At 43.4% G+C, this 19,543-nt stretch overlaps 1 protein-coding gene across 11 annotated transcripts in view; it reads right to left on the bottom strand.

Moving 5' to 3' along the window:
• Positions 1 to 8,292: 8,292 nt before the first annotated feature.
• Sgms1 (sphingomyelin synthase 1) overlaps positions 8,293 to 19,543 on the bottom strand; it is a 265,051-nt gene continuing 253,800 nt past the window's right edge. For all 11 annotated transcript variants that reach the window (XM_087907991.1, XM_087907994.1, XM_087907990.1 and 8 more), the window contains 3 exons: positions 14,603 to 14,756; positions 10,733 to 10,899; positions 8,293 to 10,119 (listed from right to left, as the gene is read on the bottom strand). In XM_087907991.1, coding sequence (XP_087764117.1) covers positions 9,940 to 10,119; positions 10,733 to 10,899; positions 14,603 to 14,756 — 501 coding nt within the window. In that variant the 3' untranslated portion in view covers positions 8,293 to 9,939. The remainder of the gene's footprint in view (positions 10,120 to 10,732; positions 10,900 to 14,602; positions 14,757 to 19,543) is intronic.

The raw sequence follows: 19,543 nt of genomic DNA, 5'->3' as shown, positions 1-19,543 counted from the left end.
TATATAGGAGGCTCCTTAAAATGCCAGCTCGCCTTCGTTTGATGTAGATGGGTGTGCTGTGCCATATTCATGACTAAATCATTAAAAATCTAGGGAGGGCTCCAACTTTCATTGGGTCTCTTGAGATAATTTCTTCCTTGACTATTTCAATAACAGATATTAAATTTTTTTAGATTTTTATTTTAAAAAGGAAATTTTCAACTCTACCCCACCTGCCTTAGTTGGGGTTACTGTCGCTGGGATGAAACACCATGACCAAAAGCAAGTAGGGAAGAGAAGGGAAGGGTTTATTTGGCTTACACTTCCACACCATTGCTCATTATCAAAGGCGGTCAGAACAGGAACTCAAGCTGGGCAGGAAGGCAGAGGCAGGAGCTGGTGCCGAGGCCTTGGAGGAACACCGATTACTGGCTTACTCCTCGCGGCTTGCTCAGCCTGTTCTCTTATAGCACCGAGGATGACCAGCCCAGGGACGGCACCACCCACAGTGGGTTGCACCCTTCCACATCAACCACTAATTAAAAAAATGCCTTACCAACTTGCCCACAGACTGACCTGATGGGAGTGTTTGCTCAGTGGAGGCTCCGTCCTTTCAGATGACGTCCTTCAGCTTGTCAAGTTGACAGCATATCAATCACCCCACTCCCCCATTCCCTCCCCTCTAATTCATCCTCTGTCTCCCCATACTGCTATTCCAACCCCGCTTCAGCAACCATCAGTTGTCGATAGATTCTCAGCGGCAGATGGGACTTCCTGATTCTTTCGCCTGCTCTTGCTAGGCTTTTCTCTGGCTTGTTCTGGTGTAGGCTTTCCGCATGCATCACGGCTGTGTGGGCTATCTGGACAGAAAGCACTGCTTCCCGGCTGTCATCCACTACCTCTGGCTCTTATAATAGTTCCACCCTCTCTTTCACCATGATCCTTAAACTTCAGGAGCAATAGGTGTCATTTAGACGCCCTATTTAGAGCCAAGCGCTCCTCACACTCTTATTTTCTGAATGGACTGGTTGTGCGTCTCTATACTAATAGCTATCTACGGAAAACATAAAAATAAAAGAAGCTTCTCTGATGATGGTTGAGAGATGTGCTAATCTACGGGTATAAAGATAATTACTTAGGGGCATCTTAATATCATGTTCATACAGCAAGTAGCAGTAGCTTCTCCCTTAGGGTCTATGTATTCTTTAGCCACAGGTTCTCAGCTTAGCTAGTGGTTCCAGGCACGAGTTTCATCTTGTGACACAGACCTTAAAACCAATCAGAATATGATCATTTACTCCCATAACATCCAAGCCACTGTTAGCCTGGTGGGAATATTTTTCCAGGCCAGTTATTACTGTAGCTTGCAGCGTTCACAGCTGAGTAAGACACGGTTCATTTTCTCCTCTGATAGCATACAACATAGCTACTTCCAGCGCAATGAAAGCTAGCTAGCAGGGATGGAATGTGCACGTCAGTACCGGTTGGATTGATCCCTTTTCAATCACAGACATAAGTATGTGGTATCTTCAGGAACAGAGTCTGAATGGTACATCAAGTTCTCGAGGGTAATCAAAAACAATGTTAATAGGCTTTATTGTTTGGGGGGGGGATGGAATCCCACCGACCAACAAATGAAAGAAAGGAGTGCCTCCCCATGCTTGACACTGGACTTCTGGATAGCCTATGATGTAGTTGCAGGGGCACTATTACCAGTTACAGGGGAGCTCCATTCAAACTGCACATAGTTAAAGAAGCTTCCACAGTGAGTTTTCCTAAGGCTTTGCATATGTCTTTAGCTTTATTTATCCCTCTCCAAACTCCCTCCTCCACGCTTCCCTCCCATTTTTCCATAATTTTTCCCTGCCCTATAATCCCCTTTCCTCTTTCTAACCACCTGTGTTCAATTCCCTGTCCCTTACCACCCATCACTATGGCCCCTTATTACTCTCATGACTTCTACTGGTATTTAAACATACACAGTCAAAGATAGAATCCACATGTCAGAGAGAATACGTAGGTTCCCTCTGGGTGTGGCTTTTACCAGACCTACAATGATTATTTCCAGCTTCATATACTTGCGTAAAACTTTCAAAATTTCGTTCTTTACAGCTGAGTAAAGTTCCACTGTGTACATGTCTTACATTATCATTGTCCATTCGTCTACCAATAGAATCTCGGCTGTTTCCATTTCCTGGCTACTGTGACTAGAGCAGTAATGGGCATGGATGATCAGGCGTCTGTGCAGTAGAACAGAGTCCTTTGGTATATGCCCAGGAGTGCTCTAGCTGTCTCATACATCCAGTTCTAGTGTTTGGAGGAACTTCCATACTCGTTTCTATAGTGGTTACAGCAGTTTGGACTCCCACCAACAGCTCATAAGCGCTCCCCTTCCCACCTCCATCCACACCATCATTTGTTGTCATTTATTTACCTCAGACATTCTGACTGGGCTAAGATGAAATCTCAAACTAGTTTTATCTTGCATTATCCTGAAGGCTAAAAATGGTGAATATTAAAAAACAAAAGCAAAACCAGAAAATCTCAGCCATTTATAGCTCTTTTGAGAATTCTGTTTAGTTTCATGCCTCAATTTTTAATTGGACAGTTTGATTTCTTGGTGCTTAGGTTTTTGTTTTTTTTTTTCCTTTTGTTTTTTACAACTTTTATTCCTATTTTATGTGTATGGGTGTTTAGTCTGCATGTATAGCTGTGAACCACGTGCACACAGTGACCACAGAGGCAGAAGCAGGGTATTTGACTAGAGTTACAGACAGCTGTACATCTCCATGTGAGTGCTGGAAATAAATCTGTGCTTTCTAGGAGAACAAGCAGTGCTCTTAACTGCGCAGCCACCTCTCCAACACTGATGTTTAGCTTTCCTGAGTTTTTTCTAGACATTTTTCCATTCGGTAGACTGACTCTTCACTCAAATGATGGTGTTCTTTGCTTTATAGATGCTTTTTAGTTTCAGGAGGTCCCACTCGATAGCATAATTTGTTTTTTCTTTTTTGGTCGAGCAGTGTGACATCTGGACTTGTATATAGCTTCATTCTAAGTCTTATATGGGCATTACCAGGCACACCGGCACACCAACAGTTCTGAAAAGTCTCACTGTCAAGAAGCCTAGGGAATAGGCCTCAGCAATCTGAAGGGATGCTAATTACAGGGTCCGAGAACACCAGTTCTCAAACTGTGGCTCTCAACCCCTTTGGGGGAGTCGAATGACCCTTTCACAAGAGTTGCCTAAGAATATCTGCATATCAGATATTTACATTAAGATTAATAACAGTAGCAAAATTACAGTTCTGAAGTAACAATAAAATAACTTTATGGTGGGGGTCACCATATGAGGAACTGGGTCAAGGGGTCACAGCATAAGGAAGGGTGGGAACCACTGCAGTAGAATATAACACTTCTACTTCTCATGTCTCATGTCATTGTCATTTTCACTCCTCCATGTCCTAATTTTCTGGACATCTGCTGGGTTGACAGTTGGGACACATGGTAGACTCTGATAGACAGGTTTAGTTTTTCAACTGTTGTTAGGAGACAAGCTTATGGTCTCAATCATTATTAACCACTTATTCACCGTCTCAAAAAATATTACCAAAACTCTCTTTCTACAGTGTAAAACCTTGGGAGGTGTCATGGTAAGAAAAGGCTGGACCAAACAGAAAAAAACTTTTCCTGGATACACCGGCGAACTAAGGTTGTAGGTCCAACCACCACAATATGTGGAGCTGCATCTAGAATAAGGACCGAGTTCTGCACAGCAGTTCCAAGACAGGACAGCAACACTGATGAACAGCTGGGGTGGGGGAGATACAAACCAGTGCTAGAATGAGAAATGCTTGGGGGCCTTTATTCCATGTCAGTTATTTCTAACCTTCCCATTTGACATAAGGGGACAAAATACCCAAAAAAGAGTCAAGTGGTAGATTAGAGGGTTTCATATTTACCTGTGAAGTTCAAGCTTGGAAATACAGCCCATACCCATTAGGAAACTATGAGGAATCCCAGTCATGAGGACTATTCAAAACAGTACATCAAAGAGCTATGGAGCCTGTGGTATATACAGTTGCAAGCATTAAGTACAACACTGACGAATACATTAAAATTAAATTCCTATTCCCAGCTTAATAGGTCTACCTTTCAATAAAAAAAATTTACAAAGTTTGCTAAAAGACAGGAAGAAATACTCTGAAGATAGAATACACAAAGCAAGAATAAGAATGAGACCCAAGGCCTGGAGAGATGGCTCTGTGGTTAAGAGTACTTACTATTCTTATAGAGAACCTAAGTTCAGTTCCCAGCACTCCCACAATGATTGACAATCATCCATAACTCTGGTTTCAGGGAATCTGACACCCTCTTCTGACCTCTGAGGGGCACCAGTTGTTCATGTGGCACACATACTAACACAATCAGGCAAGATATTCATACTCATAAAATTAAAGAATAAATCTTAAAAGAGAATGCGATCCAAGAATGACCCCCTCCCCCCCCCCCCACACACAAAGGAATATCCAGAGAACTTCAAGTAAGAATATGCAGGCCCGAGCTGGACAAAGTGGGTCAAGGGAAAGAGGAATCCTTTGTGAGACAGATGGGAAATTCAAGGGCTGAGGAAAATGTCAGAAATCATGAGTATTAGAAGAGAAACAAAGAGTGTCTGTGGTGTGCTCATCAGTGGGTCAGCACTGCCAAAGAACAAGTAAGCTTGATATTTACATGAAATACAAAAAGAAAAAAAATTCAGGAAAAATCAAAGAAACATTCCAAACCTTGAGGCCCCTCCAGAAGGTTCGACGTATCACCAGGAAGGAGAGTGGAGACGATCTGAAGTGGTCATGGCTGGGAACTTCCCAAAGCTAACGATGGACACTAGAGTAGACACATGAGATGCTCACAGAACACTGAAATTAAACATTAAAACCCCGACGACTAGGCATGTATGTCCTATTCAAACAGACAGTGAAGGTCTGTTTTGAAGAAGCCAGTGGAAAGACTCTAACTGCCCCCAGAGAAACAAGGATGACAGCAGGCCTCCGGTAAAAAACCATGTCAACAAGATATGGGCCATAGAGTCACCACCAGGCAACCTAGAATCCCACACCCAGCAAGGTATCCTTTGGGAGTAAAGGGAAAATAAACACATTCCAGGACAAAGCTGAAAGAGCTCATCACTAGCTAACCTGCTCAGCAAGGAGTGAGAATTTCCTCAAGCTAAATGAAAATGGTGGTCAGCCGCTTACATCTAGCTGGGTGTGGTGGCGCACACTGTAATTGCAGACAGAGGCAGAAGGATCTTTGAGTTCCAGGCCAACTAACACTACAAAGAGAAATCTGTCTCAAAAAACCCCTGAAGAGACAAAACCCTTACATCTACATAAAGCACACCACCACATAAACACAATCATTGACCTTTTCTGATTCTTAATCCTCTAGTCCTTAATTAAACCTAAAAGATAACTGCTTGCTATCAGGGGATGTAGTGATGATGTACTGGGTGATTATGACATTTGGATAAGTGACCAGCAGCAATGCTCCCAAGGGACAGGAAGGAGGAGCTGAGCATATACAAAGATGAGACAGATCCTACACTACACTCGAGACAGGCATAGCGTAGGTAAAAACGCACACTATAAACTCCAGAACAAACTTTAGGTATATCTTACTCTTTTATGTGTATAGATACAAATGGCCATGCCAAGGACACTGGCATCCTGTTCCACTTCTCCACCTTATTGCACTGAGATAGCGCCTCTTGCTGGACCACCTGCACCTAGGCTGGGGACAGCAAATCCTCCTGTTTCAGTGCTCCTCCCCCAGTACGGAAGGTACAGGTGCATAGCACTATGCCTGTGGTGCTGGGATTTGAACTCGGGTCCTCAGGAAAATATAGCAAGCCCCCTTAACCACCAAGTCACCCTCCCAGACACTTGTTTATTAAGGCAGGGTCTTGCTATGTTGCTCAGGGTTGGAATTTTGAGCTGTGAAACAATCCTCCTGCCTCAGTTTATCTGGGACTACAAGCACACACTATCATGCACCTGACAAAAGGGGGAATAATTGGTATGCTGAAATCCTTTGATGACAAGGATCACATAAATTCCTTCTAACCTGTATCCTGAAATAGTTGCTAGAAGCAGAATAACGAGAGTTTTACTTTCTTTCAAGCAAGGGTGCTGACCACAGGGAGAGAAAGATAAAGGCTATTGGGTGGTTTGCGTAGCATACTATTCCGGAGTAGCCTCAAAACCTAGTTGACTTTCTGTGTAGTCGGGGTCAAATTCCAGTGGTATAAATTCTCATATTCTGTGGTTCCAACCAAGTTTATGAAACACCAAAATGATCAAACCTGGCATACCTCAGATAGAAAAAGAACCACGTGATCACTAGGACACTGGTAAATTTCCCTCGCACCTCACGGTGTACATTTCCTGTGACCCAGGCCATCATTAACAGTCATCCCGCTTACACTTACCCTCAGAAGCAGAGGCTTCTATCACTGTTGGTTCATCTCATTCAGCACTAGTTCCCAGCGCTTCCCTGGAAGGGTGGAAACTGGGGACTCCCTTCACCACATCTGTGCCCTGGTCTGAGTCACTCTGACTGGTCTACACATAACAGAGGACCGTGACTACATCGTGGTTGCATGAAGGCAACCAAGAAAACACACGTAGCATGCTTAACTCATCAGATGAGTGAAATAATTGTTGCAGGTTCTCTAGGGCTGCATCTGATCCAACAGGGCAGAACCTACAGGTGCAACCTCCGGGTTAAAAAGACGTTTTTCTGTGTCCTTCATGGGATCTACAGCAGGTAGAAGCAAGTTACTGTCTGAGGAGAGATAGCATGGGTTCTCTCTCATTTTCGCTCGTAGATTTTATAGTCACATAAAATCATGTAGGTACATAAACTAAAAGTAGATGTGAAATTGTTGGGGGAATAATGAGGACACATGAGGTCCAAGGGTGTGATCCTCAATATACAGCATCTACTCGATGTGAAGCTAACAAGGCAATTCCCTGGCACACACATGGCAAACAAACTCCTAACTATATGTTTTAATATAATTGCCTCAAGTTCCAGCCAGGCATAATGGCACACTCCTGTTATTCGGGAGGCTGGGGCAGAAGGGTTTTATATGCTTTTAAGCCTATCTGAGATACAGCAAGTACGAGGCCAGCCTATAGCTTCAGACTCTATAGCAAAATAGGGAAGGAAGCTGGCTGTGCTGGCGTGTACCCATAATCCCAGCCCTTGGAAAGTAGGGGGAAGGCAGATCAGGAGTTCAAGACTAGCCTAGGCTACATGAGACCGTGGGGATGGTGCGGCAGGGACGCAGAAATGGCACACTACCCGCCCAGAAGACCCAAGGCCCTGGATTCAACCTCTACCACAACAAAACATTACCTCAAGTTTCTTAGAGGGAGAGAAAGAATCCATTTCTAAGATGTGTTAGTAATTCCTATGGCTATCCACCCTGCTTCCTTTTCAGTACACAGCATCTCTTTAGTGCACAGGGGAAGCCAACCCCACCAGAGCTGAAGATAGACTAGGTGCGACATTTTGCTTGTTTGCTCTGTAGGCCTGGGACACACAAACTCCAAACTCCCTGCAGTCTGGTTCTGCCCGTCTCACTCTGGCCTCCCCGTGGATCTCCTCTATTAAACCCCTCTGTGCCTTAAATCAGGGATCAGTATCATGTTTCTGTGAAGAGTTTTCCCAAGTCAGAGACTGTCCACACTCTGCCACTGAACCTCGCCTCAGATCAGAGGTTTTCAACCTGTGGGTCACGCCCCACTTGGGGTCACATATCAGATATTTACATCACAATTTATAATGTAGCAATATTATAGGTATGAAGTAGTAACAAAATAATCTTACAGTTGGGGCTTAACACAGCATGAGGACCTGTATTAAAGGGTCTCAGCATTAGGAAGTTTGAGAACCACTGCCTCAAACCCTTCCTTCCCTTCTAAGGTGAAAAGGTTACACTGGTCCATTACAGAAAAAAAAAGTGAGTAGAGTAATTTGGTTGAAAATAAGTGAATTCACAGGTATTAGCAAACAATGGTAACAGTTTGATTTTAATTTATCTGTGTTTCCTTTCACAGACTGAAAAACAAAGACCTGTAGGAGTTTTTGATGATAAAAATACATCTTAAAGTCCTGCATGGAGAAATGGGTAAATAATAAGGATTTGGATCACACAAGCTTTGAGGAGATTTCGAGGTTTGGTTTCCGGCACTGATTTAACAAGGTCACGAGTTCCGTGAAGATGAACACAACAGAACAGCCACATACTTTTAGTATCAGCTTTTATTACAAAGTGCATTTTGATTAATTTATGATTTAGGTAAGCTGTAAGATCTCAGTATACGCTCTGGAATAATAACTTTACAAAGATTCAAAACAAACGAAAATTTAAAAGCCTTTTTATTTCCTTCACCATTATTGTTTTACAATACAAATATCACCTTGTGAGTAACACACACTCACGCACACACACACACACACACACACACACACACACACACACGCTGTGCACACACACACGCACACAAAACCTACAGAAGGTAATTCTGCTGCACATAAAATACAGAATGGATATTATATATATATGTATATATATATGTATATATATATATATACTTCTTCGTTCTTAGAAAACTATTTTGTTCTCCACGTTGGCAAGTATGGAGCAGAATACTTCCCCAAACACACGCGTGTCAGGAGTAAACCATGCAGTTTCTGCGCAAATCTATTTTAAAGAAATAGATCTCTTTTTTGTTGTTATTCACCAACAAAATTGTCATGAGAGTATGGACAACTAATTTATAGCTTTCAAGTTTTAGGCTAAGTGATCATTTTCAAAACTCTCTTTAAAAAAGATATTCATGGCTGTTTTTATTGAGTAGTTAAAACTGAACTATCAAATAGATGAAATAATTTCAGTCGTATGTGCCATCACTGCCTGCTCACAAAATGTGAATGGGCACATACTCTTAATTCACAACCCTATTCTTTAATTCAAAACATTTTTAAAACCATTAGCAGTCTTTTCATTTAATTTAGCTATAAATGCAAAATTTAGTAGTGTATACATACATTTATATTTTCATGGAATACTTTATTTTAAATAAAAACATTTAAGATTGCCTACCGACCATACACTCAAGACAAGAAAGGCACTAGAAACATAGACAAATTTCTCTCCCAAGAAGCATTTTTAAATTTTCACTCTCTTTTCTGTGACATGTAAAAATCTTCAAATTTGGTTTTCATAACATCATTTTGAAAAATAAAGTTAGGAAATACTTAGAAAAATCACTTTATAACAGAATCTTTTTTTTTCCTTTTTTTTTTTTTTGCAGTTTTTAATATACCGTCTCTGCTGATTTTATAAAACCCCAAGTGAGCAGACCTCTCCAGACCTACCATCTTCAGCTGAGCATCAGCGCAGCAGGTAGAGAGATTTCGGAACCAAATCCCGTTCAGACATGTTGAACCCTTTCATAGAGACATTTGCTAGAAAATGGCTTACAGCCCTGCCTTTGGGGCAAGAGATATGAAAAGTATGTTTTTCCAAGAAAATAACACACTTTATTTCCAGATATGGCTGGAAAGGCCAGAGCTTATGACATGGAAGCGCACGGTGGCGCTGCTGAATTGCACAGAGGAAATGGTGGCTGCCGGGTAGAGAAGCCCCAGGCTTAACAACAGGAAATGCGTACAGTGCATGAGAAGGGTCAATTTTCTTTATTGTTGTCCACCGTAGGTCCTTTGGAGAGAAAAAAAAGATCACAGTGCTGACCAGGTAACTCAATAGGTTAAGTCAAGGTAACTGTTGAAAGATAATGGCAGGAGGGAGGTGTTTGTTTATGGCATCTTCTCTCTTGGAGTTCTTAGCACTTCGGACAGGTCCTCATTCCCCTCTTTGTAGTGCTGTTATGTGTCGTTGACCAACCGGCTATATTTAACTTGCCTACCAAGGTGGACTACTGGCCAGGGGAAGGGCCAGTGGTAAGATCGAGGTACAATTCCTTGGACATTCTTTTCAAAGTACTGAAATGGCCTGTACCACCACACCCTGGCCAGGAGGTTCATTGGGGATGCTTCCTTTAGCACCTAAGAAAGCAAAGAACATGTACATTGTTTATCTTACAATCTTGCATTAAAAAACGCTTCCCATGTTGAAATTCAAAGGATCCCAGCCTTGCCCCACACCCACCCATGCAGCCCAGCTTCACTCCTGATCCTCCACACTATACCCTGAACCCATAATATTCCAGCATAGCAAGGGAAACGAAGACTCCCTCAACTCTTGCCTGTTAAATATCTCAGCCTTTCCTTTCTAGCCGATGCTTATAATAAGGGAAAAACTTAAATATAACTATGAAACCAGTGAGGGGCTCATCATAACAAAAGAAGGTTAAGAAGGCACATCAAGCAAAGTGTAGACACAGGCTTAATGGATATTCTTTTCACAGACAGCGAGGGTCTATATTTCAGAAGAAAGCAGTATCTGTGTCATTATAGCAACACTTTACAAAACGGATTCTGCAGAGGCTCGGAGGTATAAAAGCCAGTGCCATCTCAGTCGGCTACTCCTGGAAAGGAGAAGCTGTGGAAAATATGCACAGACTCTTTTCCTCCCCGTTCCTCTGACTCCAGCCTACAGTGGCGGCACCGAGCCGGGCATGAGCAGCTAAAATCAAAGGCAGGGAAGGGGCAGACTCACTTGCTGATTGGCCATTGTGTGATACCACCAGAAGAGTCTTGTGGTGATGTAGTAGGCCACCACCACGTCCACAGTGTAGTGGTCGTGCGCTAAGAGAATACAGAAGATTCCAACGACGCTGAGGAGCCAGCAAACCCAGTGGTACCACCAGAGTCGCCGAGGGGAATCTGGAAAGAAGAAAGATTTGCAATAGTCCCGTTCTCAGAGACCATGAAGGGCACTCAGTCATGCCTCTACCATTCCCGAGACCAACTGTCTTACATCTTTTCTCCTGAAAGCCTGGGCCAGCAAACCAAAAGACTTTATCTCTCTATAACCAGGGCTAGTTGGAAACAACTTTCAATGAGTGACGTGACAAGAAGCAGTAATTTATATAGGGCTAGAAGTTGCTTTATATAATTAGAAAGGTAACTTGAGGCTGGGAGAGATGGTTCAGTGGTTAAGGGTACTGACTGTTCTTCCCGAGGACCCGGGTTCAAATCCTAGCACCCAGTGCAGCTCACAGCTACCTCTAAGATCTGACACTCTCACACAGACATACCTGCAGGCAGAATACCAATGCACACAAAGTAAAAATAAATAAATTTAAAAAAGGAAAGGTGACTATAACCAAATATGCATAGGTTACTGCAAGGCACTTCATTTTTTTTGTTTTGTTTTTTCGTTTGCTTGTTTGTTTGACAGCGGGTCTCTCTGCGTAGCCCCGGCTGTCCTGGAACTCATTCTGTGAACCAAGCTGGCCTAGAACACATAGAGATCCGGCTGCCTCTGCTTCCTGAGTATTGGGATTAAAGGCGTGTGCCACCACAGCTGGCTACTTTCAAAGATTTGTGTACTGACATTTTTATGTGTGTATGTGTATGCATGTTTGTATTTAGACACACATGTATGTAGGTGCATGTGTGTCTCGCACGTAGAAGCCAGAGGTTGTTGACGAGTGACCCTTCTGATTCTCTACCTTATGTGCCGAGGGAGGGTCTCTCAACTGAAGCCACAGCTCACCAGTTCAGCCAGTCTAGCTCCTCGGCTGGCTCCCAGGACCCCCTGTCTTGTCCACACCAGCTCTGGAATTACGAGCACACTTCTGTGCCTACCTGGGATCCTCCTGCTCACACCTCAAGCACTCCACCCAGTGAGCCGACGCCCCAAGCCCTATCCAATGCCCATTAATTAAATTTCACCTGTCGACAAACTGAGGCAAATGCTTTATATAAACTCAATACCCAATGTGTCACAGATCCATTTTTTAAATTTAATTGAATTGAATTACAACATTTCTCCCTTCTCCTTCCTCCATCCAAACTCTCCCATATGCCCCTTCCCACTCTCCTTCAAGTTCAAGGCCTCTTTTTTCACTAATTTTTATTGTATACATATGTGTTCATATATACACACATAGTCACAAATATCCTGCTGAGTCCATATAATATTACTTATATGTATGTTTTCGTTTGACACTGGGCAATCAATTGCTATGCTCTTCCCTGGGGAGAGCCCCCCTCTCGTGTTCCCAGCTTTACTCAGTTGTCTATAGTTCTCTGTGTAGAGCTGAGGCCTCATGGCATTTCCCTATCCAGTCTGGCATGCTCAGTGGTGCCATCCTGGTTTAGTTCATGTTTGTGCCACAGAGGTTTAAACACGAACCAAGCAATTATAATCACTACGGCCGTCCTGCCTTCTGGGCTCCGTAACTACACAATCACCTCACTATGACTGTCGTCCTGCCTTCCGGGTTCTGTAACTACACAATCATCTCACTTCGGCTGCTGTCCTGCCTTCTGGGTTCTGTAACTATACATCCTGCCCTCTAGGTTCTGTAACTAAACAATCATCAGAAAGACGGTGAGGCTGTTAATTCTGAAATATAAATAAAAGAACAAATGCCTGGGAGTTGTAGTTCAAACGTCTTCCTAAAGACAGGACCCTACCACACAAAGACTTGTCTGTACCCGGATCTGGGGAAACAGCTGAGACAGCCCTCTGTTAGTAAAGGTATGTCCTTCCTCTTTCCAGTTCTCAAGGGGTAGGGGGCTAGAGGGCTTGGGAGTTCAGAGGGAAGTTTGAAGGGATCTACTGCCCCCACTTCCGGGAAGAAGGTACTGCCGTTTCCCTGGATTTTCAAGAGGTCCACCAGTCACCCACTCAGGCAGTGTGCATCTACCATGCCCAGAGGCAGGGCATGCTCAAGATGCCTGGACCTCAGAGGAGGCAAAGGACAGCCTCGGTGGGGGAAGCCTTGCCAGAAGGGGAGAGCGGGTGGAAGAGACCGATCACAGGGTTGTATAAGTGCTTGAGCAATAAACAAGGACAAGAGGGATCAGGAGAAGAGGGAGGAAAGGTTTTTTTTTCTTTGATTTTTTTCCCCCAATTTTAAATTGGGTGTTGGGGGCAGGAACAGACCACTAATATTCATACTTGATATCTTAATAATACAGCAATAGCAGCTACTATATATACATTTTCTGTGAGTATCCACCCACACCACTTGTTTTAATGTTTATAACTTCTTCCCCACTCATGAAATAAAAAATCATTTTAAAGATGAAGAAACGAAATGTCGCACAGAGATTAAAGATTTTTCCCAGGGTCATAGTGCTGGTAGCTGATAGTTTCAGGACCCCACACCAGAGTCTTGTGATTCTTGCATGGTGCTTGCCTGGTCTTGTTACAGATTTTAACATGAGAAACTATTTCAGGTGTTGACCAGTAGGGGGCAGGCACTCCTTTCCCGAAGGGCAAATGGCGTCTGACCCCTAAGGTTCCCATTTTCTATACCTGGTTATATTGTGAGGGAAGGTTCATTTACCCTTTGAATAGACATTACTAGAATTCACTTTATTTGATCACATAGTCACATCCTTTTACTTTTGTTTCAAGGTCAGGGTTGGTCAATCTGCTTCCTTTTCCTCCTTCCCTACTTCCTATCTGATATGTACCCCTCCTCCTGTACCTTCCACTTCTCTCCATGGGTGATGGGCAGGTCAGGCCACACCCACTCTGCATAACTACAACAGAAGCCAATGACCTGTCTCTTGGTCTCTGGTCTGCTCTCCCCAACACCCCCTGAAAGCTCCTGCAGCGGTGTTTTCTCCCTCTTTGAAAGAGACTCAGAAGACACTGATCCCCAGTCTCCCATTCCCTAAGTGTACCCCACCGACTCTGCTTTGCAGCTTAGGGTACCCTCTGATCATTGCTACTTATCTATTGATTCTTTTTCTCGTTACTCCTCTCAGCTCCCAGCACACTCGCTTTCAGTTACAATGCTCCTAAAACGCTTCCAGACTGTGGCAGAGACCTGCAACCCTCCTCTGCAGGATCTACTTCATTTATCACTCTTCATGGGAACTGCTTAGAGAGTGTTCATTGAACAGTTTATGACAGTAAAATTTTGAGGAAAACGGAATTTTCCAGAGAAACAAATAATCTGTTGTTCAATTATAGGGCTCAAATTCTAACAGCAATTAGAAAGAATGAACCAAGCCTCGTGTACCCAAAACAATCTGAAAGGAAAAAGTAGCAGAATACACACACACACGTACATATATATACACATATATGTACATACATACACATATATATACACATACATATACAAGCACTCAAACTCATATACATACACACATATGCAAATGATTCCATTTACATATATTTAAAACTGACCAAATATTACAGCTGATATCCAGGAACAAAGCACAAGAGCTGCAGTAAGGTCTTTCCACACATCCGCCATGGGCACAAGTACAGTAAGATAAGACAACAGTCCTCACGCCTCCAGTCTGGCTTTAGGGGACTTTCCGCAAACTGATTTTCCAAAGGACCATGGGGAGTGGCAGGGGAAGAAATCACAAAGCAAGGTTGTTTTAGACTTACACTCTTTGATAAATAAGTAGGTGAGTGTTAGCATGACCGTGTGGCCACTGTACAGATAGTCCCCGCACATGTTGTGGGAGCCTGTGATGGACAAGCCGCCGCCGGCGATGAGCTTCATTATTCTCCGCACTTGAGCTTCCCAGTCTCCAAAGAGCTATCGGAAAGGAGAAATGAGATTCACCATTAGTTCCCACGAACCTTTGCTAGCATCCCATTTGCTTTTTATATACTTTATCAAAACACACACGGTCCTCCTCATCAAGTGTGCACGCACTGTTCATCGTGTTAGTGGCAGCTGGAAAGTGTATGGTACTAGCAATGCCGTATCTGGATCTGGAACTCATTCAGATGTTGGTGTTTCTTCGATAGTACTTTTCAGCGATGTTTGAGGTTTGTGATGTTAACCCAGGGCCTCAAACATGCCAGGCAAGTGCTCTACCACTAAGCTATGTGCCTCTACCCAACTTAAATTTTAATACAATGAAACAGAAGGAATTAATGGTTGATGTACTGTAACTTCTGCTTTGGAAAAAGAAAGCATGACTCTTAAGCAAACATTTTTGCCCAAAGGATAGCAATTATTATCCAAAGCAATTGGAGGTTAATCAGTCAAATACATGAAACAAGGGACTCAAAACGATGTACGTTCAGCCCTCTGAAATTACACAGGCAACAGTGGCTATTGCTCCTTTCAGTAAGAGTTGGAGAGAAACTTATAAAGCAATCTATCTGCCTAAGATGTAAGCCTCGGCCAGATACTCAAGTAATAAATGGCTTAACTAACTCACTTGATGCAACGTGTATTTGCTCCACCAAAGACACGCAAATGTTTCTATCTATGACTGCGGTATCCTTTCTGTTCAGTTTTTTTCTTAGATTTATTTATGTGCATGGATGTTTCACTTGCATGCATATATGCATATCAAGTGTGTGCCTGGTGCAGAAGAGGGTCCTCTGGAAGAGCAGTTATGGGTCTGAGCTACCATGGGGTGCTGGGAGGTCAAACCCTGGTCCTCTATAAGAGCCATAAATGCTCTTAACCTCTGAACCATCGCTTCAGTCCCTGCAGCATTTCTGTTCATTCTAGTTGGTCAGTTTAATTACCGTAATCCCCTTTCAACATTTAATTGCTAATACCCCAGCTTTGGAAAAATGCATGTTTCATTATCTTTTCCCTTTACAAATAGCAATCAGGTTTTCTACTTCAGGAAAGCAAGCTGCCAGATCACCCAGAGGATTTGACTCTTCAATACAAAGGCAACTTTGAATGCTCAGCAAACAGAAGGAAGCAGCCTTACACTGAAAGATTTCATGTTGTGGCACTTCAGAACTGGGTACTGCCATGCCAAAGTCCCAGAGATTAAAACCAAGCTTTAGATGAAAGGATCCATACAGATGTGACTTTGAGAGAACATTCCAGAAAAAGAGATTCCTTGAGGGCAGGGAGGGGGCTTCAATTTATTAAGCAATGTGATTTCCAATTTAGATTTTAGACCTAGCCACACAACTAACCCTTTAATATGTGTAGAAGACTTTAGAAAATTTGTCACGTCTCTGTTCTTCTCCAGGACCTGCAGAGAATGCACTCTGCAAAGCTGGTGAGTAAACGCAGAGAGAGGAAGACCCAGGCCTTTCTGGGAGGCAATGAAGGGAGAGCCACAGCACTGTGTGGCAGCGGCAACACTGACTCACAAAGTGCCCAGTCTAGACGCCCAGAGGTATTCGAGGGCAGGAGACTGGTGGGTTAGTCAAGGCTTTTGACTGTAAGGCATAAGTTGAGTAGAAAGAAACATAAAGAAAACTACTGAAACAAAACAAAACACAAGGCAATTATCAACTCCGGAAAAGCAAACTGCTGTACAGAAAAGGCAAGGCAATTACAGCAGCGGTTCTCACCTTTCCTAATGCTGTGATCCTTTAACACAATTCCTCATGCTATGCTGATCCCTGACCCATGAAATTATTTCTGCTGCTACTTCATAACTGTAATTTTGCTACTATGAATTGTACTGTAAATATCTGTTTCCTGATGGCCTTAGGCGACCCTATGAAAGTCATTCAACCCCCAACCCCAAAAGTGGGGGGCACAGACTAAAAGTCACCGAATTACAGGAAAGCGACACTTGGTTATCTGTTAAGTGCACTTATAGAACTGTAACTGGGTAAGTGCTGACCTCTAAGAGGGGACTCTGTGTATGGTGACGAGGGAGGGGATCCTGTGTATAGCGGATCTGCTGCAGACCAAGGCTACTGTGTGTCTTAAGAAAATACTTTTGTTTTACATGTATTTTTACAGTACATTTGCTTTACAATGTATTTTAAGGTAAGTACTAAAGTCAAAAGCTTATAAAGAGTTACAGTATGTGTCAATTTATTAGTGAGGGAAAACAGTCTTTACAAGTGGAGCACAGCCTAAGTGTGCAGTATCTACTAGGTCTACAGTAGCACACAGCCATGTTCTAGGATGTCACACTACTCCCTTGGCCCCTGCAGAGCAACCTAGGGCCCAGCAAGCTCCATTCCTGGCGACTGCCCTGAGCTGCACCTTCAGTAAATCTTTTAGTTTACATTGTATGTTTTTATGACTCGACATATAAATACTAAAATTAGGTTACACTCGTCTATAATGCTCAACACAGTCATATGCTATAAGGCTAGTTTTGCAGTCTAGAAGGAACAGGCTAAATCTCAGGAGCATAGAGTTTGCATATGGATGAATTAGTCCATCAGCATGTACCTGAAAGCATCCTTGTCTTTAAACAATGCATGACCACACTATTAGCAAAGTACTGTGCCAACCACCATGCTAGTCCCTCAGAGTTTGATCAGATCGAGCACAGGATCCATAGGGAGTAGCAAGTATGAGCACACTATCAATGTTTCGTTCCAACTACCCTGGTCTGCCAAAGATTCCTTAGGAAAATGCCATTCAACCACTCATTCATGAACTCCATCTACATTGGCAAATTACACTGCATTGATCCTAAATAACAGTCAAAATAGAAAATGCATTATTATTGATCAAATGTCCCCGAAAGCTGCTTCTTAAAGCACCCAGACCAACAGCAGGGCAGCTGACCACACAGGAATCACACAGCAGCAACAGAAACAGAACTGGTGGGCTCCTGCCTTGAGCATCTTGCCTCCGAGAAAGCCACATGCTCGGGGGGCTCACTCAGCCCACTCCACAAATGATGGTAAGGCATGCTGTTGTCTGAGTTTTAACGGGCAGGTGGCCCTCTAAGAACAAGACTGGATACTCACACACTAAGGATATGAAAGGTCTTTAGGCCCCACTAGGAAAGTAAAGTAACAGGAAGGAAGGATAGATTCCTCAGCAGGAAGATCAGTCACTCAAAGTTGCCTGCTCTCTTCTTGCTTTGTTCTCTTGTCACCTAGTTGCTCAGTAAAAAAGGAGTAGTGGGGTGGCTTTAGAGAACACAACACTACGTTGTCTTCACAGAGATCCCAAACTTGTAACGGGATTCTCCCATCAGCTGTCTCCTTGTACCAGCCTATGCTCGTCTGCTGGCTAACAGCGACGTTATGATGTTCATCCCACAGAAGAGAAGTACACAGAGGGCTGCGGACTGCTCATGAGGAACCACACTGACTCGGATCAGAACAAGGGGCCCGGTCTGTGAGCCAAATACAAGTGATCCTACCCCGGCTCCTGGAGAGAGCCCCCTATGGCTGTAAGCACTTTCTGAAACAGCAAGGGGGCAGCATTTCCAAGTTCATACTTTGTTGCTGTTCTAATAAAATTTAATCGATTTAACCTTTTCCTATGCCTTCTTAGGCCAGGTACTCTCAACCCAATTCGAGCTCTCCTTGCTTTCTATTTATTATGCTACACTCATCTCCAAGAGAATTTTTTGCGTGTGTGAGACAGCTCTTATCATGGAGTCCAGACTAGCCTCAAACTCAGGGCCTTTCCTAGTGCTGGGGTTACAGGTATGCACCATCCTGTCCCGCTTACAAATATACTTTATTGTTTATTTTTGATTGTGTATGGGGGGAAGTTGTGCATAAGTGTACCACTGGGGGGAGCTGTGCATGAGTGTGCTACGGGGGGGGGGGGAGGGGGAGCTGTGCATGAGTGTGCCATGTGGGGCAGCTGTGCATGAGTGTGCCACAGTACACATGTCGAGGCCAGATGATGACTGTGACTGCTGGCAGTTAGGAACTGAGAAGATGAAAGGGAGACGGTGCTCCATGAATCTGCAGCTCTGCTGGATGCTCACTGTGATCAGCTCCTGACCACTCAGGAGACTCCTGAACTCTCCCAGTCCTGCAGAGACATGCTTTTCTCTGCAAACACCACCACACCCACCATGACTTCTCAGCGGGAGAGGCTTCACTAGGCACTTCTCCTACATGGTTTCCAGGACCTTTTATTCCACTTGGCTATGGAGGGTTTGGCCCTTTTCCACACTCAAATGTCTGTATCCATTCCTACATTAAGCAGGCTTCGGGGTGGGTGGAGGTCTCTAAGCAACATCAGCAACAAGACACTAATCTGCCACCAGCCTCTTTATACTCCAGCCAAAAATAATAATTTTTCATAGCCTTTAATAAGGACGCTATCCAAAGGCCTCATAAAAACTTTAAATTGGATCCACTCTGGATCTGTTACTCACGCTCCAGTGTTTAAAGCAAAATGTCCCTATAGTAAAATTACATTGCTCTAAATTTGGGGGGTAGGAGTGTTCAAGTTCCTCTAGTCAACCTAGTTAGGAAGTAGAGGCTACAAAAAAAATGTACTCATGCTTTTTTTTGAAAATTTTATATGGAAAAAATAACGAATCCCTTCACTTTGACTCCGTGTCAGTATTTCACATCTGCTTCTCTTTTCCCGTGTCATACGTTTTACAACACCTCATTCCAAAATCCAAAGTAAGAAGCTCTCATCTATAACCACGCATGACATCTACAGTGGTC

The sequence above is a fragment of the Myodes glareolus genome, chromosome 7, assembly GCF_982192425.1.
Source record: "Myodes glareolus chromosome 7, mMyoGla1.1, whole genome shotgun sequence".
In the NCBI taxonomy this organism is placed as follows: domain Eukaryota; kingdom Metazoa; phylum Chordata; class Mammalia; order Rodentia; family Cricetidae; genus Myodes; species Myodes glareolus.
Note: the sequence above shows the minus strand (reverse complement) of the source record. Positions and strands in the feature narration are given on the sequence as shown.